We start from the raw sequence: 25,115 nt of genomic DNA on the forward strand, positions 1-25,115 counted from the left end.
CACATGGCCCACTTCTCTGTGTGGCATTCCTGCCCCTGCTGAATCCAAGGCACCACTCAGCCTGGTGTCCTCTGCGGAATTCCTGAGTGTGACTCAGTCTCACCTCCTGTGTCATATTAAAGATATTGAGCAGTACTGGTCCCAGTGCAGTGCAGGATCCTGAGGGCCACCACTTGTTGATAATCCCCATTGGGATGCTGAGACATTGACTGTATTTGGATCCCATCCAGCCACTTCTTTATCCATCAAATAGTCCATCAATCAAATCCACCTCTCTCCAAATTAGAGGTAAGACTGTTGTGTAAGACCATGCCAAAGTCAATACAGAAATCCAGGTAGTTGACAGGTAGCTTACTTTCCATTAGGTTGGACTGGGTTCAGCCTGCACTGCATTTCCCAAGGATATCAGAGGTCATACCTGCATTTCAGTTTGTGCCTGGTGGGATCCCCCCTGCCTGGAGGCTCTCTGCAGGTCCAGCCTCACTGGCTCTGGACTCTTTCCTGCAACTGAGAAACGAGGATCCAGCCTACAGCAGGGAAGGAGTTAAGTGCTTGACCAGCTGCTGTCTGTGAGGCACTGAATTCCTTCTCCATGCAATCCAGCAGCCAGTGTCAGGACAGCTATATTTAGAAAGCTGATAAAGGTTTGGTGCCAACACTTGTCCTGCCCCTCGATGAAGAAGCAGTAGAGAGAGTGAGAGGGGGCAGCTGGTTGCTTTCCCCCCAGTACTGTTCCTTGCTGTCTTCAGTGGACTCCTTTGCCGTGCCACCAGCAGAGACCCCCAGTGGAGCCATCAGGCACAGGGGTAAGTTGCTTTCCTTGCTTGCTCACTCTTGCTCACCCGTCTCCCTGCTCACTGCCCCGTGAGCGACCACGCGGCCGCCATCCTCCGGCCTGAGCCTGGCTGCCGGGCCCATGGGAGCTGGATCCTGTGGCTCTGAGGCAAGAGTCCCTCTGCCTGGGCCAGGGCAAGTGTTGGCTGCTGTGTTTCCACATTCCTACTGAGCTGTGGTGCCTCACTCTCCCACAGCCAGGGTGAGAACAGCAGCCTCCACACAAAGGATTACAAGGACAAAGTCCCACGCCTTCATGCTCCTTTGGCCTTAAGCTTTAGGAGCATTTCATTTTGGGGACACGAGGTCTCAAGTTTCTTGCCCCGGCCCTCCTTCCAGCCTGGCTCTGGCTGTGTACAGCTCCTTCCAGCCACCACGCGCAGTCAGGCGAGTATAGAGTTTCTGCCCTGCCACCTCTTCCTTCCTGGCCTTCCAGCTCCCTTACTCAGGCAAAAGAGCACTGGCACTCACTGGGCAGCAGCCAGGGAGCTGCATGAGCCTCTGGGAATGGCAGGTGCCCTGCAGGAGGAGCCCGTGCAGCCCCTGTGGAAAGGGCTCCTCACAGGAGCGAAGTGTGGGAGGCCCTTCTGCTGTACCCGCCTGCCGCCTGTGCCCCAGAGCCAGGGCATGGCCTCCTGAGCAGCCCTGTGTAATGGCTCTCCCTGCTGCCCTGCTCCTTGCAGCGGATCCCCAGCAGCCGCCATGGCCAGTGGCAGAGATTCGGACAGCGAGCCGGCGGTGCCCGAGGAGGAGGAGGAGGAGGGCCCGGACGTGAAGGCCGTGCAGGCCCATTACCTGCGCAGCCCCTCGCCCAGCCGGTGAGTCCGCAGTCTCTGCCACGGCTCCTGGCAGCACGTGGCAGCTGCTGCCCTTCCCTGCTTTCCCTCCCTTCCTCTCTTCCGCACTGGCACTTGGGCCAGGCTGAGCCTGGGGATTCCCTGCCCTCCCCGAGGTGGGGTCAGTGTGCCAGCCCAGACAGAGCCTGCAGAGACAGGACTCCTGCACTAATTAATCCAGTCTGCTGGGAGAGTGCACAGCAGGGATAAACTGTGGGAAAGATTACTCTGGGCTGGTGGTGTCCTCTTCACTGTCTCACCCTCTCATACCCCTATACTGAAACTTCTGATCCAATTTTCTTTGCAAATTCAGCTTCATCTTTATGTCCATTATAAGGACTTGTGGATTTATTGAATGTTGATATTAGGCTTTGCCAGCCCCAGAAAAGACCAAGGGTCTTGGGATTTGGGTCTGATTCAGATCCAACTTTAGCTACAGGCTTCAGGCACTGAAAAGGAGGCTGTCATAGCGCTAGCACAAATCGAGTTACCTCAAGCAAAACAAGCATGATTAGATGTGTTTTCTTCTAATACAAGGAAAAAATACACCCCTTTGTTCTCTTTTCCTAAAGTAAAATGCTCTGCAGGGCTTTCTGTAACCTTTGAGATGCTGTAGCTGAAAGCAAGGAGTAGGGATTGAGTTTGAAAATAACCTTCCCCAGTGTCCCTCAGCAAGTAGGAGGTTATGAAAGGTTTCCTGCTAACGGTGGGACACTGCAGAAAAATTGAGTACTTATTTAATTTAACCACATGCATTTCAAAATTGTTTAGGAAGATCACTGAGCTCACATCAAGTAAAATTATGTATTGTAAAATTATGTATTGAGCTCTCTCCTGCTGCTCATCAGTCACTCAAAATGAACAGAAACATGTCTCCAGTTTATTCCCTTCCCCTTCCCCTTCCCCTTCCCCTTCTCCTTCCCCTTCCCCTTCCCCTTCCCCTTCCCTTTCCCCTTTTTCCTCTCTTTTTTGCTTGCTGTCAGTGGCAAAACACAGTGATGAAAATGGCAAGATCCTTCCCCACCAGAAGGGGGTCCTTGAAAGACCCAAGCTTGGGCAGATCTGTGTTTCACAGGTGCTCAGGGCAGCCACAGGTAAAACGTGTTGAGGCTGTGGTGGTGGATTATTGCCAACTGTTACCTTTTTATTGAGCTTGGAGGCAACATTTACAGCAAAAGGAATCGAAGGCAGGGCACAGCTGCAAATTTGTGTCAGCTCCTGTAAATGAGACTGAGACTCCCCTTGCTCATCTGGTAAACTCCTTGGAAGAACTAGGGAAGGATTACTTTCAGTCACGGTTGACAAGTGCTGGAAACTCAACTAAATGACCTGGATGAGCCTGTTAAGTGGTTTCTGATGGCTGTGCCCTCTGTTTTGATTCTGGAGCCTGAAAACAGTTAAGCTCTCCAGACACCCTGACTGCATATTAATCACCCTCCTTCTCCTGCTTTAATTAAACAAAAACAAACAGTGTATGGCAAGTCTGCAAGCATTGCATTGCCAGAGAGCTTCTGTGATGGCAGCAAACTTGTCCTAGTGATTTGTACCATCTATTTGGGAGGCAGTGAATGTAGAGGATGTAGATCAGGGAAAAAGCTCTGTAAAATATTTTGTTAAGATGGTCTGAGAGACTGAATTTTCTTGGACTGTATAGGTGGACACAGAGGGGAAATATACTTGTTGTAAAGGTTGTGGCCTTTTTTGCTTAACAAAAACTTATTACACTATGTTAAACAACCTACTTCAAAGGTGTTTGTGGGTGTCATAGTGGTTTCTGACCACACTTACACAACACTGAGCAAGTGGAGAGACTGACCACAGGCTCATGCTCTGAAGTGCCCAAGGTACAAAATACTGAGGGAGAGATTCATGGGCTTCAATCTCAATGCTTTCACTGCAGCTTGTGGTAGCTCAAAGGATGCTTGCAGGCAGTTACCTGGCAGAATGAAAACCCAACAGTTTTCTAGTTCAATCTCTTTTGAATTACTCAATAAATTCTAGTTAGAACCATGTTTATGTCTGTCTAAGTGGCAGTTACTTGTGAGACTATTTCTTGTGATCCATCCCCACCCCAGTTTCAAACCAGACACTGATCTTCTCTACCCATAAACTCCTCCACCAGGCAATTTGATGGAGGAGCCCAGCCCAGGAACTCCCAGCCCACTGCAGCTTCTCCCCATGGCACCTGTCTACATCCTGCAAACACTGGATGCCAAGGCATCTTTGAAGCTTGTAGTGCCATGCTGGAGATTGGGGTGGGATTGAAATGTGGGAGAAGAGCTGGGATTCCCTTCTACAATCAAAGAATCCTCCCTGCTCCAGTTCTCTGGAGGGCATTTACCTAACTGGCAGTGTGGTTGGTTGGCAGGTATTCAGTGATATCAGACACTGATACAGAGAGCATCTTCATGGAGCCAATCCATCTGTCATCTGCTGTGGCTGCCAAACAAATCATCAGTGAAGGTAAGGGACTATGTAAGTTACAGAGACCTGAAGTTGTACTAGTTTTGCCTTTCTCATCTACAGATCCTAAATGATAAAAAAGCCCTTATGAGAAAACTCCATCTGAAGTAGAGAAAGAAATAACAACTTACAGAAAGGTTTGGTGACTTTCTTTGAAGTCGTGTGATGAATCTATGGCAGAATTGTGTACTGCAATGGTAAAAGTGCTGGTTGCTCACTGCAACAAACCAAATTAGAGTAGAATGGAATATAACAGAACAAAATAGAGTATTTCAGATTAAAGAACATATGAGATAATCTAAGTCCAGCTATCAGGGCTCACCAAAAGTTAAATCATATTATTAAGGCACTGTCCAACACCTCTTAAACACTGTCAAGGATGGGGCATTAACCACCTCCCTAGGAAGCCTGTTCCAGTGCTTGACCACTCTCTCGGAGAAAAAGTGCTTCTCAATGTCCAGTCTGAATCTCCCCAGCTCAGCTCTGAACCATTCCTACATGTCTGATCACTGGATACCAGGGAGAGGAGCTCAGCAGCTCCCTCTCCACTTCCCCTCTTCAGGAAGGCGTAGACAGCAGCTGCATTTCTTCTGGGCCTGGAATAAAGGTACCTGTAACTCCCAGGCCTTCGGCCAGTGTGGGGCTGAGTGCAATGTGCCCTTCTCCTTGCTAATTACCCCAAGGCAGTTCCTAGGTGAGCACATACCTGCCCACATTGCAGACAGAACAGGGTGATATTTCTGGGGAAGAAAAGCCCCAAGGCTTGTCCCAGGTGCAAGTAATGATAGCTCATACATTTGCATTGTGTTTGTGTGCTTTTAGTTACAATGTCAGTTTATTCCAGAGCTAAAGACAAAGGACGTCAGGGTAGACTCAGTGTGTCCCAGGATGTTGGAGTCTGCGCAGCAGCTGATGGTGGAAGACCTGTACAACCGAGTTAAGGAAAAGATTGATGACACCAGCTTGTTTAACACACCGTGTGTGATGGACTTGCAGAGGGCACTTGTGAAGGACAGGCTGGAGACCCCCAGGGACGCTGTGGATGAAGTCTGGCCTAATGTCTTCATAGCAGAAAAGTGAGTGTCAGCTTCTGTCATCAAGTTGCACGAGATTCCCAGTAAAGGGTCAAATGGAACCATTGAAGACATAACATGTATTACATGCATCTAATACCTTTCATCCCTAGAGAGCTCTAAAGTGTTTTTCAGACTGTGCTCACAGAAATCTCTATGCACTGGAAAGTAAATACTTCTGGAATAGAATCAGCAGCTTTCCTATGCTGTTTAGATGCTTCAACAGCTTGAGAGAAGAAAAGACAAATAAACCCAAATTCCACAGCTTTGATTGGAATTTAGGCCCTAAAATTGGAACTAAAGTCTTTCTTATGTAAAAGGGAGTTTAAAAGGTAATGCCAAAGCAAATGTCAAGTAACATGATTAGGTCTCCTGTACCATGGTTCAGCTGTCTGAGATACCTGTGTAAGTGAACAGACAGAATTAGAAGGGAATGTAGAGTAAAGCATCAATTATGGAGTGATAAAAATTGATAAATAAGTACATAGCCTGAACCTAGGATGGCAGTATGAGTTGCAAACCAAGCTGGAGTGGAAACAGAGCAAATGGTTCTGCAGGTGAATGCAGGCTTCTTGTTTTCTTTTTGTGGTGAGTATTGGAAAGAAATACCTGTATAACTCTGGAAGGACATTAAAGATTAAGTGGTGCCTCATGCTGAATGAGTAACATGGACAAAGAATTATGCAGACCTTGTAGCATGCAGCTTTTTTTCACCACCTAAAATAGGAGCACTGATATATAATATGTTTTTTCCTTTTCTGCAGAAGTGTTGCAGTAAACAAAAGCCGTTTGAAGAGACTGGGCATCACCCATGTCCTGAATGCAGCTCATGGCACAGGTGTCTACACAGGTCCAAATTTCTACAATGGTCTCAATATCCAGTACTTAGGTATTGAAGTGGATGATTTTCCAGATACAGATATCTCCAAACACTTCCGCCCAGCTGCAGAGTTCCTTGACGAAGCCCTGTTGACTTACAGAGGTAAGAGGAGAAGATTGAAGTGGTTCCAGGTTGCTTGGGAGAAACCTTACTCTGATAAACAGTTGATATGCCACATTTGTAGTGGGTAGAAGGCAGAGCCCTCTGCATGACGGTGAACACCTGCTGCCTGTTTCTGCCCGGTCTCATTCAAAACAGGAAGGAGCAAACTGGCAAGGGGAGGCAGCCCAGCAGCCCCATAGCTTCAGGTTCAAAGTGGCTGCAAGTCAGCTTCTGCAGCTGATTTGAAAGAACCTGACTATAGAAAAGAGTAGAATCCCTGCTCTAATACATTTTCTAAAAATATTTATATTCTAATAATACTCTAGATAGATAGATAGATAGATAGATAGATAGATAGATGTATTCCTGTACTCTGCATGTTTCAGTTTCGCCATGATGCAAAAAGCCAGGCTGATTTACTAGAACAATTCAAGTGGCTGAGTTGAACCTCTGGGTGTCTACACCCAGGCTGCTGTCAGATTTGCTGGACTTCAATTCCATGGCAACTGTTATTCTGTGGACCTGCAGTGCACACTGGTCATTTTGTTGCAAATTCAGTGGACAGTTAGAAATACCTTTTTGCACTTCAGTGTTGAAAGAAGCACTAGGGTCTGTGATATCACTGATATTCTTCATATAAATTATCAATTAATCTAATTTCTGTGGAGACGCAACAGATTACCTCCTAGCAGTAGTGACAGTAAGAAAAGTGTAAAGCTTTTTTAGTATGCAAGGAACGTGCAGACAGTTTTAATAGCTCAACAACACGAGGAGGATACACCAAGGCAGACAAGCCTTGGAAGACATGAAAGGAAGGAGATCTCCCCCTCCTGGTGAGTTGTTAGATTGGCTTAGCTGGCTGGTAAAACTCTTGGAAGGCAACCAAGACTTTTGATGCTAAGGTATTAAAGAGATTTCAGGATTGTAGGAAGAGGTTCATTAGGTAAACCTCTTGTGGTAACATATCAGCAGTTTGGAAAGATGGTGCTTAAATTGGCTTTATTAAGTTTCAATGCAAACAGATTGATTAAACTGGAGTTTATCACACATTTAGAAGCAGTAAATTCAGTTGCTTGCAAGCTAGCAAAGCCTCATTTACACTCTCTTCATATTTACAAGCTTTTCTTTAGCTGTAATTTGCCATACAAGTAACTTAAACTCCAAACAATTTCTCTGTGCCAAAGCTTGGTTTTCTGCAAGAGGTAGTAAATGCTATAAAATAAAGCAGATCCTCAGTTTTAATTCTTGCTCATACAGTTACTGGTGCAGGACAGTGGGTGCCAGTAGTTTGAAGCATCTGGAAAGTTTGTCAGAGTCAAAATCAGCTCTTTTCTGATAGTTGCTTGGTTCTGCTCTTGTAAGATATAACAGGACTTTGGCCTCCAGTCAGTCTTCAAAGTAATTGTTTGAGGGTACCTTCAAAACTGATCTAGATTCTGGCAAAAATACAGTTAAATTAATATAAAATTGTTATTTAAGTCCCATAATGTCCCTTGTAGAAAAAAATAAGTTATTTGCTTATCTTCCCTGGAGGCTAATTCTAACATCTCATTTTTTACATATTGAGAAAAAAAGCATGGAAAGCTTAAATGTCTGACCCTATATCAGCCAGCAAGTCAAGAATATCTCACTTGCCTTTTCTAATACCTATTATAAGCTTTTTGACTATTTGAGTAAGTGCAGTGTGCAGGCGAAAATACAAATACTATTTAGATTGTTTGGAAATGTGCCTGCCCACAGTTTTTGAAACTAATGTGCTTTTTATTCGTATGTGTCCAGATTTGTATTAAGGTAAAGCTAGCGAATATTTAGTGTTGGTTTAAGTCACTGAAACATATATTCAGTGTAGTTCTTAACACTATGCACAGAATACTTGAATACTTTTGTGCTACATACCAGAGCATCCTGTCTGTTATTGGAAATAGCTGATGCCTTTCATATTCACTATTTGTAGGCAGAATCCTTGTCAGCAGTGAGATGGGGATCAGCCGCTCAGCTGTGCTGGTGGCTGCCTACCTGATGATCTACCACCACATGACCATTCTGGAGGCTCTGATGACCCTGAGGAAGAAACGTGCCATCTACCCCAACGATGGCTTCCTGAAGCAGCTGCGGGAGCTCAATGAGCAGCTGTTGGAGGAGCGAGAGCTGGAGCGTTCTGGAGATGAGGACGTGACTCCAAGACAAAGTCCTCTTGCCTGTGCAGGGACTTCTTCACGGCTGTCTGGAGCTGGGGACTCAGGGAGCATCAAGGGAGCCAAAGCTCACTCCATCACAGTAGAAGAAGAGGACACCAGCAGCATTCTGGGTAGTTTTATGAGCTCCTCATCAGTGGAAAAAACTAGCTGGGTTTCGAAACACTCCACCCTGATCAGTGCGGAGGAAGAGGAACAATTGTATGAGGAATGGAGGAGGAAACAAGGCCTATCTGAAAAGGAAGCAGGAGTTCACCATGAAAGAAAAACATCTCCAAAGCATTTGGATCAGGAAGAGGAGCAATCTGATGAGGATGTGGAATGGAGGATCCACGACTGGCAGCGCAGAAATGAGAAATACCAGATGGCGGGTACAGCCAGGGAGGAGAATGATGAATGCAGCATGGGAGAAAGACCTTACCCATCAGGTGAATTCAGTGATGTTGAGAGTGTGAGCAGTTTTGAGATTCGAACCCTAAAAAAACAGCTGGAAGCCAGTAGATTTAGCAGGATGAGGAGGAGCCGCACAGGCTCTATGTCTTCTGAGAGCACCTGGGACATGTGGAATCAGAGGCTTCTGGAGATTGAGAAAGAAGCTGCTCAGAGGTATCGTTCTAGGAATAAAACCCATGGGGAAAGACAATCCCCAGAAATGGGAAGAAAGGAGAGGGAAGTGGATGAGGAGAGTGTGTTTTCAGACTCCTCCTGTAGCTCCTTCTACAATTTCTGCCAAAAGAACAAGGACAAGTTGACTCCTCTAGAAAGGTGGAAGGTCAAGAGGATCCAGTTTGGCTTTCACAAGAAGGATTTAGAACCATCATCTGCACCATCTCCAGCAGAGGATGGCAGCCAGGCAGGTCAGGAGGAAACAGAAGGGAAGAGTTTGTCAGATATTGATCTGACTGCTTACCAGGCTTGGAAGATGAAGCGGCAGAAGAAGGTGGGCAGTGAAAGCAGCAAGGAGGAATTTGTGGAATTTGCCAAAACTGAGGATTCTGCTTCAGCTAAAAAGAAGCAGAGGCGTGTAGAGCTCCTTGAACGTTCAAAGAAAATTTTAGAAGAAAGCCAGTCCATGTGCAGCTGGGAGACAGAGAGCACAATGAGTGGGAGTATTCCCCTGTCAGCTTTCTGGGCTTCAGCGCCTTCTGCAAGTGGTGCCGACGATGCAGCTTCTGCCCTGAGTATGCAGACAAATCATTCATCTCTGTCACAGACCAGGAGTTGTACTGGGGCAATGCAGCTGCAAATGCCAAATATACCCCTTCCCAATCTCCCAGTTGGCCCAGGTGACACAATATCTATGGCAAGCATTCAGAACTGGATCGCTAACGTGGTCAGTGAAACCATTGCTCAAAAGCAAAATGAGATCCTGATGCTGTCCCGTCCATCGTCCGCCATGGCCTCCCTGTCAGGAGACCTTGGCAGGCGTGCAGATGATGACAAGGCTTCTCTTCTCAGTGCTCAGAGTGGCTCATCCCTTGCTGCCTCTCAGCTCCACCAGCAGGACCTGCGCAGGGCTGAGTCTCAATCTGTGCTGTCTTGCAATACCTCCATGAGTGCAAGGACAGAAGGGGCTACTTCAAACATGAAGATGACCCAGACAAGCAAACCACTGTACAGCCTCTTTGCTGATGATGTTGACCTAAAGAAACTCAGGAAGAAGGAGAAGGAGATGCAAATGGAAATGAGAGAAAAAATGTCAGACTATCAAATTGAAAAGGTGATCCGAGACAATAAACGCAGCACTTTATTCAAAAAAAAGGTGACCAAAGCAGAGGAAAATGAAACAGAAGATGACAGAGAGAGTACAACAAACAGCCACAGGTGTCCCTTGCAAGCAGATTTTGACAGAACTGATGCAGTCTTTGATCTGTCTAGTCAACCTGCAACCTCAGGTGCACTGAAGTCAGAGGTAGATACTGATATTTCCAAGTGGCTCAATGGCCTGAAAGCAGAAAGAGAACCACCATCATATTATGATCAGTCTGAGAAAGCTAGAGAGAAATATAGCAGATCATCCAAAATTAGACAGATGGATTCTGAGACATCCAGTTACAGATTCTGCAGATCCCAAAGAAAAGAGCAAGATAGCTGTTCTTCCTATGAGTCAACAGGAGATTCACTGAGAACCATGTCAAGATTTTCCTCTGCTTCTGCAAAAGAGGACAAAAAGATGTACAAGTTCACAAGGTCCAGGGTCAGTGAGACAAGTTCCAGAGGAAACAGCCCAGAGGTGCATGTTTTCAGCCAGTCACCTGAACCACCCTTTGAATCTGAATCCCCTGAACCATCTACACAGAGCCGAGTTAGAGCTCATCATGTGGAGGCATGTGAAGAGGAGGCCAGATCAGACATGTCAGAATGTGGAGCAAAGAGAAAGTTCACCCAGAGCTTTTCAAAGTCTGAAGAGGATGGAAAGAAGGAGGCAAAAGTGGAGCAAAGTGAAGAAAGGTTTGCATCTAGGCAGGTCTCTCAGTACAGGCGAAGCACACGTAAAGAAGAGGAAGAAGAGATGGATGATGATGCCATTATTGCTGCTTGGAGAAGCCGACTAGAAGAAACTACAGCAAAGCTGCAGCGGAGAAGGGAAGAGTGACCAAGATCAGACTACAGGAACACAAGCAAAGCTACAGAGTCCCTGAATCACTCACTCATCATTATATTTTTGATAATCCTTTGTGGTTTGTAGGGCATTTCCTGCAGATAGTTCTCTTCTTAATCAAAAGCGATGAAGGGAAGAGGTCAAGTTCTGCAAGTGTTTGTGGTTTTTCAGAAAGAAGATGCTGGTATTAAATGATCAATGTAGGTAGGAACACAATGTTAGAAGCCATTAGGAGCCAGACGATGTTTCAGCAGCAAAAGCAGGTAATGGTGACACCTCAAGTCAAAAGACCAATCACATCCCATTTTGGTTATTTCAATTTCCTTGTGTCATTAAAGACTGGACATGTTTTTTCTAGGATCTTTTTGATCATAAATGGAAGAAGCCAACAGCCTTTTCTAGGAACTTAAAGAATGTTTTTCTCTTAATCAGTTTTACTTTATACAACTGAGAAGATATTACCAGGCTCCATTTTCTGCACCAGCCTTACAAATGTCTAGAGAAATAAGACAGTTTATGGGAATACATGTTCTGTTTTACTTGACTAAGTAGCAGAAGCAAAGTGGAATACTAGAAAAAAGAAGATACCTCCTGTTTAGAAGTTCAGTGCAGTAATGAATGTATTCATTGTTTTCTATTAGATGGAGTCATCTCTGCTCCAGTATGGTTGGTTCCTCCTAATAACTTCAAGTCAACAAAGGAAAAATGCAGTAATATTAGCAGCCATACAAAAATAATTTTTTGATGTAGTTAAAGAGAAAGAGTTAGGATTAGTGTTAGTGTGAGTATTGACTTCACTTTGGTTATGTATGCAGCTCAGCTTAAGTCAATGCTTTTGTGTTTATAGTCTGATTAATTTTCAACATGATTGCCTTGAAAGAGAGGAGCAATACACACACTAACCTCATAATAAAATTATTTAATTAGACTGTAGGTGTAAGGCATCTTACACCTAAGGAGAAGTATTGTGTCTGTGAAGGTGGCACCTGGAAGCTTGTTTTTAGGAGGTGGTGGTAGGTTCAAGTGGCATCTTACAGTTAAAGTGTTCTTTGTATCCTGAGCCACACAGGAACAAGCCCAGCCTCCATGGTAACTGAGTACTCCAGGTTAAGAGCCTTGGGTCTTTCCATGCCCTGCAGAGCCTTGTGAGCTTGTCTGACAGAACCCACCAGCTTGCCACAGCATCACTTGTGTGTCTTTCCACACCACAGCACCCAACCCTCACCAGTCAACATCCTCCACCTCTCTCTTATAAGCACATAGGCCAGTTTCTACTGACTTTGACTCTGGAATTATCAGTTCCCTCTTCTGTACAGACTGTATTTTGAACCAACAAAGCCCTCTGGCAGAGCTGAATCTAAAACAACAATGGAGGGATGATGCAGTAGTGCTCTCTCACAGGAAGTTTGTCTTTTTCTTGTAATCTCTTTTCCCTCCTACTGTGATGCTTAGAGCTCACCATTACCATTATGCTAGTACCTCTCCCTATTTTAATTGTGTAATGCAGACAGCAATCTCCACAGGGCAAGGGCCTGCTCTTTGTCCCTGTCTGTATGGCGCTACACACATCAGCAATGCTATCTAAATAATGGTTACTGATAACAAAATGCAGCTGGCAATTTTCCTAAACTTAGAATCATTTCTCTCAACTATAACTCACTGATCAGACATTATCCCTGCTTCTCTGAAGATAAAGATGATTCTTTCTGACAGCCAGGACTGGGGTAAATGATAGCTACTTATTGTCAGGTGAATGGAGTCTCACAATCAGGTGATTAACCAGTAACAAAGGTAGAAAAAATAAGAGAAATCACTTACTTGTGTGGGTTGTTTTGGGATTTGGGTTTTTTTTTTAGTAAACTCAGATTACATTTCTGAAATACATAAGGGACATGGTTGTGCTAATGTTTCAGGCATGCAGAGATGCTCTATGGTTTATAATGCTCTTCTACTATAAAATGGTATATAATACAATCCATCTCTTGTTTCTGCATATTTCTGTGAATTCTTATTTTTAAAGTAGTGAAATTCCAGGCCTTGAGCCACATTCTGAGAATTTATATTGAATTTCTGCAGTGCATGTTAGGATAGGCATTTTCCTCTTTCCTTCATCCCTGGTAAAGTTGCTCTGCAGAAAACAGCTCTGCATAGACATATTTGAAGCTTGCTTTAATTTCATCCTAGAAAAGGTCTTAAGTTTTGATGGATCAAAGTGGAAGTGTGCAATACCTTCTGGCACTGAATTTACTTTTTTATCAAAGGCTGATTCCCTCTGAAAAATCCCTCTCCTGCTTCCTGTGCCTGGATGTTCCCAGCAGACAAGCCTGTCCTCTGCAGTACTGTAGGGGGCATCTCACGCTGTAAAAGACGAGCAGTAGATGATGTAGTAATTGGTTTCATTTTGCACTGTACAGCACAGCCTTTGTTTGGGCAGCATTTTGATTTAAACACTAATCTAGGTCTGCTGCACAAATAAATTATTCAAGACCGAGGGGCAGAATATGGTTCTGTAACAAGTCTGAGCTAGACTGTCCTGATAGCGAGTTTTGACCCTTGTGAGAAAGGGTTAAGTGGGTTCTGCTGACTCATTGAGGTAGGTGGCTTATTAGTTCTCTTGTGTAAAAGGGAGATAAAAATGGTTTGCTGGGGAGAGGCCATCTAAGATGCTAGCTGAGCAGCCATGAGGGAGAAGCCTTAGAAATAGCTGAACTTTATTTTCTTATTGCTTATATCCTTGTTAATAAAGCCAAACCCCCAAAGCAATAAGGGGGTGGGGATCATTTCGGCCTCCGTGCAGTATATGGCCAGTGCTTGAAAGCAAGATGGGAAAGGCTCCAGCTCACAGGTATAAATTACATGAAACAGTGACATAAAGACCTTGCATGGTGAAAATATTAAAGCATTCAGTCATAAGACCAATAACCAGGAGAGACAGAAATGGAGGGGTTGAAGGCAGGCTGGAAAGTCAGGTTTTAAGATGAGAATTTAGAAGGAGATAAGGAATTGCTGAAAGGGGAGAGGTCTGCACAGATTGTTTCAGGTGACCAGAGCTGCAGAGTGAATGGTTTTTCAGCAATGACACCAGTCTGACAGTAGATTAAAAGAGTAAATAAGTACCCAAATTTATCTAGGAAGGATTTTTCAGCAAAGATGTACTGGGACTGATATTTTTTCTCCCTCTCAGTTTGCTGCTGTAGGGAGGAGGGATTTTTTGGCATTGTATAGTGGAAGGTGAAAGTGAAAGGAGCATCCATACGGTCAGTTAAGAATATAAACACAAGAACATAAGAAAGGCTGTATGGGGTCAGACCAAAGGTCTATCTGGCTCAATATCCTGTCTCTGATAGAGAACAACAGCGAATACCTAGGGAAGAATATATACAGTGATAAAAGTGTTATTTCCCCAGCATGATCTTCCAGCTTCTAATCATTTGCAACTCAAGGACTTCCTAAGCCAGGTGTGATATTTTTGTATTTAATAGCCCTTAATAGGTTTTCCTTCTATGGAAGTGCCTAGTAATTTTTGAGTTATAAACACTATAGCCTCGTACCCACTAGTCTCTGTGACCTCTTGTAGCAAGAAGTCCCACAAGTTACTGTACACAAAATGCTAAGCCATCTTCTTTCTGCCTGTTCTGAGCCCTCTGCCCACTAGCCTTCAATGCCAATGTAGTATCTGTTTAGTATCTACATGTCCCATGAAGATTTTACCCCCCGCTTCAGTCATTCTGTCCCATCCTTAATTCTCTGGTTTTTCACCTGAGTTACGTATTCCTCATATAGGGCCTGCCTGATGTCTCTTCATTGTCCTGGCCATTCTTCTCTGAACACTTTCTACTAGTTCTGCTTTGTCATGTTTGAGATGAGGGACCAAATCCTCATACAGTATCCAGGGTGCAAGTGTAGCATGGATTTCTTTCTCTTTTCTGTTCCTTCCCCATTGACTCCTAACAGTCTGCATGTTTCTTTGGCTGTTGCTGAGCACCAGAGTGATGTTTTCATAGAACTATTTATTATATACACCAAATCTTGTTGGATGGCAATGGGCAGCTCTGAGGTCATCATTTTATATGTTAAGTTTTCTTATTTGTAATATTTTGTATTTATTGGCCTTGAATTTCATCTGCCATCTTAGTTGTCAGTCTCTCTATCACACTAAGTCCTCCTGCATTTTTCCACAGCCATCCTCCTATTTCTATTCTTCTGTTTCCTTAATGTCCTTTGAACAAGGTAGAAGCTCAGAGGATGTCAGAAAAAAAGAAGTTAAGGAGGGATAGATGAGAGAGAAACCAATTTGATGTTGATCTGCTTGAAGTAAGAAATAAGAAAGTGATGAAAGTCAGAGAGCTAGGAGATAAATGTTCAAAAGGATATCTGAAGACAATAGGCAAATTGGGAAGGGGACCTACAGTGGTCAGAGACAGGATGATACAAATGTAAGCCAAAGAGGCCAATGCAAAAGAGTAATTTGTTTAGATGTATCAATGTTTGGGAAAAGGTAAGGAGGCAATATCTGTGGGAAGGAGATATAAAGAAGTTACAGGTCTGTGAGAAATGTGAAGGGGACTGGGAGAAATGGAAAGAGTAAGAGACATTGGTGGGACACCGATGATAAAATGCCATTGGTGCTTGATTGGGAATTCAGTGTGGTACCAACAAGTTTGAAGAAAGCAGAAATGTGCCAGAAACATGTTATTCCTACTGTAAGAGCTGTATTTTGCATTGTAATACTGATAACTGTGGGGCCATGGCCCATTTCCCCAATCTAGGAATTTCAGGACAATGTGATTTATTGTGTGCAGCACTAGCTTAGACTGGATAATTTTAAAAGGAGTTTAGCACCATTTCTTCCCTTTACAGCTCCTTCAGAAATGCTTACACATCAGCTGTGGTGGAGAGCTAGGTGAATTATGAGACAAAAAGTTTTATTTGGGGAGGTTATGTTGCATTGCCTGCCGTTCCTTAAAGGATGTAGCTGGAACGCATTCAATATAGACATTATAATGTGAAAACACAATATCCATGACCTTCCTAAATTTATAGACAATCCAACAAAGGTACTGAAAGCATGTGATTAGTATAGTCTAGGGCTTGGAAACAGACACTGCATACTCACGTAATCCAGCAAAATCTCTTTGAGAGCTACCTACCTATTCTCTGGAATTTCACTTGTCATGTAGAAAATGAAAGTGGGTCAGATCTCTGGCTGTTCTAATTGTGAAGAAAACTTCTAGAATGGAAAGTATGTGTAACAAATAAACTGTTCTCTGGAGAGGTGAGAGCATAGGTCTAAATGGTGTGTGAATTTCCCCGGTCATTTCAGCAAGGTTCTAACTTATTTGCCCAGAAGTAATAATTTAAATGCCAATAATATTTGTCACCCTGTACTTTATGTAATAAATTGAGAAAGGTTCAAAGTGCATGTATTTAGCTTTTGTATTGCCAATACAAGCATAATCTGCTTGAATGAGCACCCTGTCATTGCAGTGGGTTTTGTTGTTTTCTGTTGGGTTGGTTTTTTTTTTTTTTAGCTTAGGCTGCCTTTTGTTCTTTGGTACATTTCAACATATTCAGGAGCAGATTTCATGTTGTTTCTATCTATCCTCCTGTTACAACCACTCAGTAGCTTCTGAGCTTGGTGTTTTCCTGTGACTGCTGTACCTCTGCCACAGGGTGCACACACACACAAAAACACACACAGATATAAAGAGAAAACATTATTTGTGACTTATAAAAGCAGGCAACAATATGAATTCAGTTCTTCCCAGGACTATCCAAGTGTGGTGATGTGAAAACTGTCTTAGAGAGCTGGAGAAGGGACATCCTGTTTGTGCTTTGAACCTTCCCTTCTGGATTGCATTTCATTTTTATTTGCATGTATCTTTAAAACAGACAATTTTAATCCTTACACAAGAGCATAACTGCTTCCACATCTGATTCATATCTGCAGGTAGAGTGGTTTACTTTTAGTTAAGAAATGTTTGCCTGGGAAGACACAAATGTGTGTAACAGAAAACTAGCTTCATTGTTAACTATGAAGAGAATTATTATGTCTCTACATAATCAATCAATCAGTCAATCAATCACTTATTTTTTTCCAGTGCACCCTTCATGCCAACATGCCTGAATGCTTTATGGTCATTAAATTAAATCAAAGAACACACCACAGAATGGACAAGGCCAGATCAATAAATCTTAAAACCTGATTCAAACTTACCAAGGACTCTGCACAAGTTACCATGACAGGAAGGATGACTCCAGTCAGGAGGGCATGTATGTGGGTATAAAACTGAAACAAGACTTAGGTGATACTAATTAGAAGACAGAAACATTTAAAGGAACTGTAATTTTTATAGCATCACCCATCTGCCGACAGCATCAACCTGCAGCTTAATGTCTTAAGAGTATTTTCAGGTTTCTGAGTGATACAAGAAAATAACAATGGTGGCAAGAATTTTTTACAGCTGTATGCTTCAGGGCACCTCTTGCCTAATTTTAAAGATTCGCCTATTTGTGATCTCTCAATTTGATTATTGCAGGGCACCATATTAATGAAAGATGCAGCTGGCAGTAACCACAGTATGACTGCTCTGTCTTCATGGACCATCCCAGCAATTTGATCTTTGCAATGACTCTATGCTGAACTCAGATCCAGTCAGAAGTCATCCATTAGCTGGGCAGAACATTTCTCCTTCCTTGCTTGAGAGGAGAGCTTTATGTAACTGCAATACCTTTTATGAAACTGCCAATTAATGGGGAGCTTTGTACATTTTACTCATAGAAATATCCCAGTAGCTGTCACAACCTATGGAGGTTCATTCCCAAAGCACATAAAATGACCACAGGCCTAACTACGTTCAAAACTAAAAGCAAACCCCAGTTCTTCAACTTAAACTTCCCTCCCTCAATAATGTCGAGGCATGTGCTCCTCAGTCTGTGAATTGGATCAAAAATATTGCCTAGAGGCAAAGGGTCAGAGGAGATTCCACTTATGAAAAACAGGAGGCCCTCAAAAGGGTGCAACCTCAGTTGCTGAACAGACACCACAAATACGATGGATAAAAGCCCACATGAGACTGGTATGTGAGCAAGCAGAAGCTGACAGTTGCCTCTCAGGAATAGAGTATAAAGCTTTCAGTTCTGCAGGAGATGTGATCTGAAAGTCTGCTTCCTGGAAGCAATCGCACCTGAACTGTTGCATGGTGCTGCAGTTGCATAATTTAATAGTTGTCATGTTTCATTCCAAGGTGAGTGTTCTTGGTGGTAGTGTATATAAAAAATTTGTATGTCATTAGGGATAAAAGGATCTGTGCCAGATAAGGTCAGATATTATCCTCATGAGTGGCAGAAGAGGTCCATATTAAAACAAAGAAGGTGTTTGATTTCCTTTTGAATGTGGGCAGATGATTCAGACCCACGTGCCCTTCATATGCTCTGTCTCTCCCCTTCCTATCTCCTTTCTTTTGAAACAGATTTAAGTCCATCTACTTTTATATTTTCAAACAAAACCCATAAAAGGGCCATAAATATCATGACTCGCTAAAATGAAAGCTGTTTTCTTCTTCTCCCAGGAGACTCCTGCCTGAGAGAGAGACAGAAAGAGTTCACCTCTTTGAAAATTTCCTCCTCTGTCGAAGTAAAGCTGGTATCTAAAAGCAGCCTTCAAGGCTTTGTTCTTATCATCTTGACCTGGCTTTGTACTGGCTTGTCTCTGTATTGCTTGTGGAAGTGTGAAGGACGGGGCTAGGGGAAGGAGTTTTGGCTATCACTGGCAGAGCAAGGGTCATGCTTGGAAAGGGATTTCATTGTGGTTTCAGAAAACATTATAAACTCAGTGCAGTGGCAGAAAGAATGAAGAAACTCATTCCCCTCCTGGATCAGACCAGTGATCCACCCTTTGTGTCTCTGATGTTGGCCAGAACCAGATTCACCCCAGAAGATATAAAGAAAGTTTAAGTGGGTAATTATGGAATAACCTGCCCTGAGTAAAATTTTCTCCCCTTCTGGCCCAAAGCCCTCCTTCATCTCTCTTCCTTGGTTAGAGTTCAACTCTATGCCCTGAAGCACGATGGCTTCTCTCCCTTCCAAACTGCTTTTCATCCTGGCCTGTCTCATGTAACTGCCTATGACAGTGATGGGATGTATAGGTCTTGTCCACTGAGAGTCTGTGACAGATCATAGCCTTATTGGAAAGAGAGGCAGAGAGGCTGAAGAGAAGGCGAGGGAGGAGAGCATAAACTCAGATGAAATATCCATCAGGAAGATGGAAAGAAGAGTGAGTGCCCAGGAAACTAATTGCTGCCTGCTGATCTGGGCTGTGGAGATAGCTTGCAAGTGAGCATTTTTGGTTTTTAGAGATTTCAGCCTGGAGCACACTAGGAAAGCACAACTCGGTTGAAACTACTCTTCATCAATATTTCCCCTTTTTTATATGTTTCTTTTTTTTTTTTTGAAGCTATATAAGTATGACAGTAGTCCCAAGAAAACAATTCCATTATAATCTAAGGGAGCTTTTTCTTCTACTGAAGTTCACTACTCATTTCTGAAAAGGTACTGGCATAATTTGGGGCTCTTAGACAGGATGAAAATCAGGCTATTTTTCTACTGCCCAAAAATTATTTAGGAATCCAAAGTTAGATATTCCTGCCTAGGTCCTTATCCTTATCATACAGAGATGGCTGCTCATAATCCTGAGTTTAGCAAAGCCCAGCTTCTGTGGGTTTGTTTGGTGATTGCATAGGGCATCAAAATTTATGTGACATAATGCCAGATGCCCCAAGGTAAGGATTAGAATTGTCCAGCACATTAAGGCTCTTGATTTTTTAGGCATTGTCAACATTATCACAGGTGATAGCACTATACCACAAAAAGCATGAACAAAGTTCCAGGGATTGCTTAAGTGTACTAGATGAACACTTTCCAGTTGTATGCAGGTTCAATGACAGCTTTCACTTATTTGTCCAGGAGCTCAACAATTCCTAGGGAGAGTGAAAGAGCTAGGTTTTGGATCATATCCAAGTCTCAGTAATGATTAATTTCACTCCCACAGTATCCACTGTTTCCCATATTCCTTTCCCTCAAAAGTGTGTCAAAGTGATCTGGAGTTTTCCAAGTGATGGGTGTTGAAATCACACCCAATCTCCTGGATACCAAGCTGAAGTGTTTAAAGCATCCTGCTGGTGTTGGCTGAGCACAGGAGATTGTTCATTAAGAAAAATGACTGTATCATTCATATTAGGCACAGCTGCAGTGAGCAGCTCAGTGGCAGTGTTCAAGGCTCTGTAATCTCCTGTTAGTTGCCACTTGCCATTAGATTTTTTTACTGGCCATAAAGGAGAATTGTAGGGGAAATGAGACGTGACGATAATTCCCTGTTCTTCCAGCTCCTTTATCAATTCAGTAACAGGACAAATAGCACCAGAAGGTAATGTGTATTGTGGAATATTAACTGCCTTACTGTGGGGTAAAGGAGCAGCTGTTTGCAACAGATTAGCAGTAAGAGATGCATCTGTAGGAGATAAACTCAGGGGCAGAAAGGGTGATGTGTCACCCTGTTCTTTTGAGAGTTTTAAAGTTCTTCTAAAAGTTTCTATGCCTTCTGATATTTACATATTTCAACTGAATTTTCTCATGCATGTTCATGTAAATAATGATTGTTTTGCATTCTTCTTTGTGGGTGGAGAGAATTGATAGATTGTTGGTTTCACCAGTGTGGTTGGAGAGGTGGCAGTTTCATCCTCCAATCCACTGTCACTTTTGCTATTATATATATAGTGGAGTCAGAAAATAAAGTTTGCTTTTTTGAGTTCTTTTTTTTTCCCTTTTACAATCTAACCTGCTTCTGTGAGTTATTTTGTGTTGTAGTGTAGCAGTGATGTCCCTGTTTCCCATTTTCCCCACAACTGACACTTCACTACATCCCTGCCCAGTATATTAAGGGCACCCGAAAGTAAGGTCAGGTGGATTGTCTGTCCCTTAGACAGAATCAACTCTGCCCTGACCAGAGGGTGATTGGTGGATTTCCCATCATGTCCTGCCAGAGAAACTTGACTGCTTGCAAAGCAGAGGCTGCCCTTTGTAAGTGTCCTTATGTACCATGGATATCTGGATTCCTGTGTCATTGAGGAATGTTGTAAGGTAGGAATGGATCATTAACTTGGGATCATCATCTTGGGACTGAGATCCTCAGCATCCCCCCTGGTTTCCTAAATATCCACTCTAGGTTTAGTACTGGTAGGTTTGGATATATTCCTGAGCTTACAGCACTTACATGCTCTATCTCTTTGAACCATATGGTGTCACCCCATCTCCAAACACAGATTCCAGAAGGTTAGGAGAAGTAAAGGTTAGGAGAGGAAAACTTGTCCATTGCCACAAAAGGACATCTCAGAGACAGTTCCTTCTCTAAACATATTTTCCATAATATTTTACACTCAGTAGTAACTGACAACATTTCTCAATTTCCCCTTTTGTCTTTCACATGGAGACAGGCTCACTCTTTTACATTTTCTCTAGCTGAGGATCTCCCTTGGATCATCCCTCTGGGATGTATAGTGGTATATCTGCCAGCCTACACTGAAGGACATCTTGAAGAGTAATGCCATTTAAGCTCGTCTTAATGGCCAATGCTAAAGATTCCCACACCCCCTCAGCTTCCATTAGACACACATCAGAAGTGTGCAGACTCCCAAATCACCTCCCAAGGATGCAGTTCTGCTGGGAGGAGTTGTCAAGTTCCTGGGGCAAGGAGTGCTGGTCCTTCTAATTCAGCTAAAATCACTTTTTACATATGGCTGCGTAAAGGCCCTTTAGTTCTTCCTGGCCACCTGTCCTGCCTACCTGGCTCTGCTTCAATCCAGTGTTGCTGCTTCCAGCACACATCAGGCCTTAGCATGAGCTGGATTGGCCAGACCAGGAGCCTGAGTCACAGAAAGGCCAGGGTCTTAAGCAAAGAAACAAAAACAAACGAAAGAGCTTGTTTGTTTGTTTTTTTTTTAGGAAATGTAGTAATAGGAAGCAGCGTAACCATTTTAAACTGAAAAACCATAGATTTATATTAAACAGTGGAGTAGATTTATATTAAATATTGGGAAGAAATTCCTTACTGTGACGGTGATGAGGCCCTGGCACAGATTGCCTAGGGAAGCTGTGGGTGCCCCAAATCTGGAAGTGTTCAAGGCCAGGTTGGATGGGGCTCTGAGCAGCCTGGTCTGATGGAAGGTGTCCCTGCCTGTGGCAGGGAGGTTTGAACTGGATGATCTTTATGGTCGCATCTAACCCAAAACATTCTATGGTTCTATGACTGTTTTCTTCTAATCCACTTACACAGTGCCACTGCCTGGTATGTAAAGGGTGATAAGAATATATTTCACTGAACTGATCTTATACATGTGTCCACAGCTTGGTCTGATCATGCTTACACACTGTAAAATAATCCCCTATTTCTGTGGCAAATTTCTCTTGCGTCAACAATTAAGTAGGCTTTATAATTGCATTTTTTGGGCTATGTTTACAGCAATATAGCTATTACAAATGTATAGAAAATGTAAATAACATACCTAATCCAGTTATGAATGCTTTGGAGAAGAGATCATTCTTGCTTAGTGCCTGAAAATGCCTTAGTTTCTAGGGGGAGCTACAGTAAATAAAAAAAAATATGCTGGATTCTATTTTCACTAAAAGAAAAAAAGAAAGGCATGTTATAACACTGATTTGGTGTGATTATACTGTAAATAGGCCATAAACAGTCAAAGGGAAAATAACCCACAATATTCACACCTTTGAGAGACCGTGAGGTGGTAATCGCTATTCTTCCCTGCTGTTCAAAATATTTTCCAAGTGTCCTCAAAACTGCATTGGCAGCAGAATGTGGCCCAATTCAAGGGCTTTAATGCTACTGCTAAGTAGAAATGATTTTTGTCCTCGAAATTTTCAGTGAAATAGTCTGTATTTTGCAAAAGAAAAAGCATAGCTATTCACTGCAAAAGCACTAAGAAAAAAGGCAGAGACCATCAGAAATATTTCTGACAAGACAATTCCATGTTTTTAAAAAAAATGTGTCCAATTAAGGAAAAAGTACAAATGTTGAATTTCAAAAATAGGCATGTTCTATATGAAGATGCCAGAGAATTTCAGTGTTGCTTGCTGAAGTTAAGAGGGAGCATAATGTCCACCTTATACATGGGGAAACAGGAACAGAGATTTGCCTTCAGCTCATTTCTTCACTTTTCCCCAAGAACAGTTGCACTTTCCAGGCCACACACAGAATTTTAAACTGGTAGTGTAGCTTACCTTTAAGACCACAACCCTTCTTTACAAGCAGCATGGCTACCTCTGCCTGTCACAATGCTGCAGAAGAGCTCTGCCAGAGAATCGTTCCAAAACCTTGCAGGGAGATGCTGTGCTTTTCCTGCCCTTTGAGGTGAGAATCTTTTTCATCTTATATCCATGCCCATACTCAACACTTTAAAATCTTTCACCTTTATGACCTGTTATTTCTCAGCATCCTTTTAGGCTGCTACATAGCTAAGGATATATATATTTACTGTCACTACATTAATATCCAGAGGTCTTAACTAGCACCAGGACCCCACTGCAGCACGTACAGCATGCAGCACAATTCTGGGTGTTATTGCCCTAAAAGACTTGCAAGTTAAATGAATGAAACAGACACAGTCTGGGAGAAAGAGATTGCATTTGTGTGTTTGAGACCCAGAAACTGAGCATGGCGCTGTACATGGATACTGCAGCAGCAGAAGTCTGCAGGAAATTTCAAAAGATAGGGCTAAATTCATCTTGCTAACAAACATTCTCCATGAGCAATCACTCACCTCTCTGTGGCACAATTAAACACTCACTGGCCTCCAGAAAGCACAAGTACAACTTTCGAAACTGGTGATTAAGGCCTTTGTCTGTGAGGGGCAGACATATGTTTCTGGCCTTTTTCCACAGAGTGTGCGACGTGAAAGAGTATAGCATTTATCAGTGCAGGCTTTTTCCCCTCCCAAGTCATGGCGCCTGGCTGCTACCTTGCAAAGCAGCAGTGCTGTGCCTTTGTGGCCCACAGAATACTCAAATAACCATTTCAAAAGGAAATAGTTGATTTGGGACTATTTAACAGAATAATCAACAGCACAGGGAAAGAGCCTGATGCTTCCTTGGACCCAGATTCAGGTTCTCTGAGTGAGTTAAAATGATGTCTTCTGTGATGGCCTGAACACTGAGCTACTGAGTTGAAAAAGGCCTTTTGTCTCCTGCTGCTTATAGGCTGTGTCTTGTCTGTGGATAAGGTTGGTGTTAGAACTGAAGGTAACTTCATGTCTGTGAGCACAGGCTGGGGAGAAATTCCTCATTGCAATTTCATGTTTATCCATCATAACCCAGTTAATTGCAGACTGTCCCTAAAATATGCTGCACTGAATTTTGCAGTGTTTCAATCATCTTTCAGATCTGGGTCACACTGATGGCACAGGTGGTTTCAAATATAAATACAGGCCGTCACATGGATGGGACATATACTCCTGGCAAAACCGAGAGCTTTACCTATGTTTTTCTGTTTGAGAAGTGATTCAGAAACAATCAAATTGGTTCTGGCTCTGTGTGGCAGATTGCACTTGAGCATGCAGCAGCCTCCTAGCCAGCAGAAAGCTGGGCTAAATCACCCACTGGAAGTACAAGCTTGCTTTAGCATTTAACACTTCCTTAGCATTGAACAGTGAAACTCAGCAAAACGTCAGCTTTTATTTTTGCTTTGTCCTAGGCTCAAAGGCTCCCAAGGCTCAAAAGATTGCAAATGCCTCTGGGTACCAAAGCTTCAAATCCAATGTAGCCTGGCTATTATTCCCTTCAGCATGGGCAGCTACAGAGATGGGGTGAATGCTCCACATCTAGATAATTTAAAACCCATATTTAGCATTAATTCTGTCGGTTTGGAAAGCAGGCAGCTGACAACACAGGGCAATGCAATGCCCTGGGCTGCTGCTGGACTTGCACATGGTAAGAGACCATCATGTGTGCGTGCTGGAATGGGAGGGGTTCAGGTGAGATTAATGAATGGGCAGAAGAACCTGCTCTGAGGAAAAGGTCTTGCCAAGATTCACGCAGGCAGTGGCATCAGAAAGGTGCTGCATG

At 43.2% G+C, this 25,115-nt stretch overlaps 1 protein-coding gene across 2 annotated transcripts; it reads left to right on the forward strand.

Moving 5' to 3' along the window:
- Positions 1-671: 671 nt before the first annotated feature.
- STYXL2 (serine/threonine/tyrosine interacting like 2) lies at positions 672-12,959 on the forward strand. 2 transcript variants are annotated; one of them, XM_021550120.2, is made up of 6 exons: positions 672-806; positions 1,518-1,652; positions 4,039-4,133; positions 4,978-5,209; positions 5,971-6,188; positions 8,143-12,959. In XM_021550120.2, the coding sequence occupies exons 2-6, from the start codon at positions 1,537-1,539 to the stop codon at positions 10,977-10,979; spliced, it is 3,498 nt and encodes a 1,165-aa protein (XP_021405795.2). In that variant the 5' UTR covers positions 672-806; positions 1,518-1,536; the 3' UTR covers positions 10,980-12,959. The 2 variants fall into 2 exon arrangements, with proteins under 2 accessions (XP_021405795.2, XP_021405796.2); XM_021550121.2 differs by lacking the exon at positions 1,518-1,652.
- The last annotated feature ends 12,156 nt before the right edge of the window (positions 12,960-25,115 follow it).

This window comes from Lonchura striata, chromosome 2 (genome assembly GCF_046129695.1).
Source record: "Lonchura striata isolate bLonStr1 chromosome 2, bLonStr1.mat, whole genome shotgun sequence".
Lineage (NCBI taxonomy): Eukaryota > Metazoa > Chordata > Aves > Passeriformes > Estrildidae > Lonchura > Lonchura striata.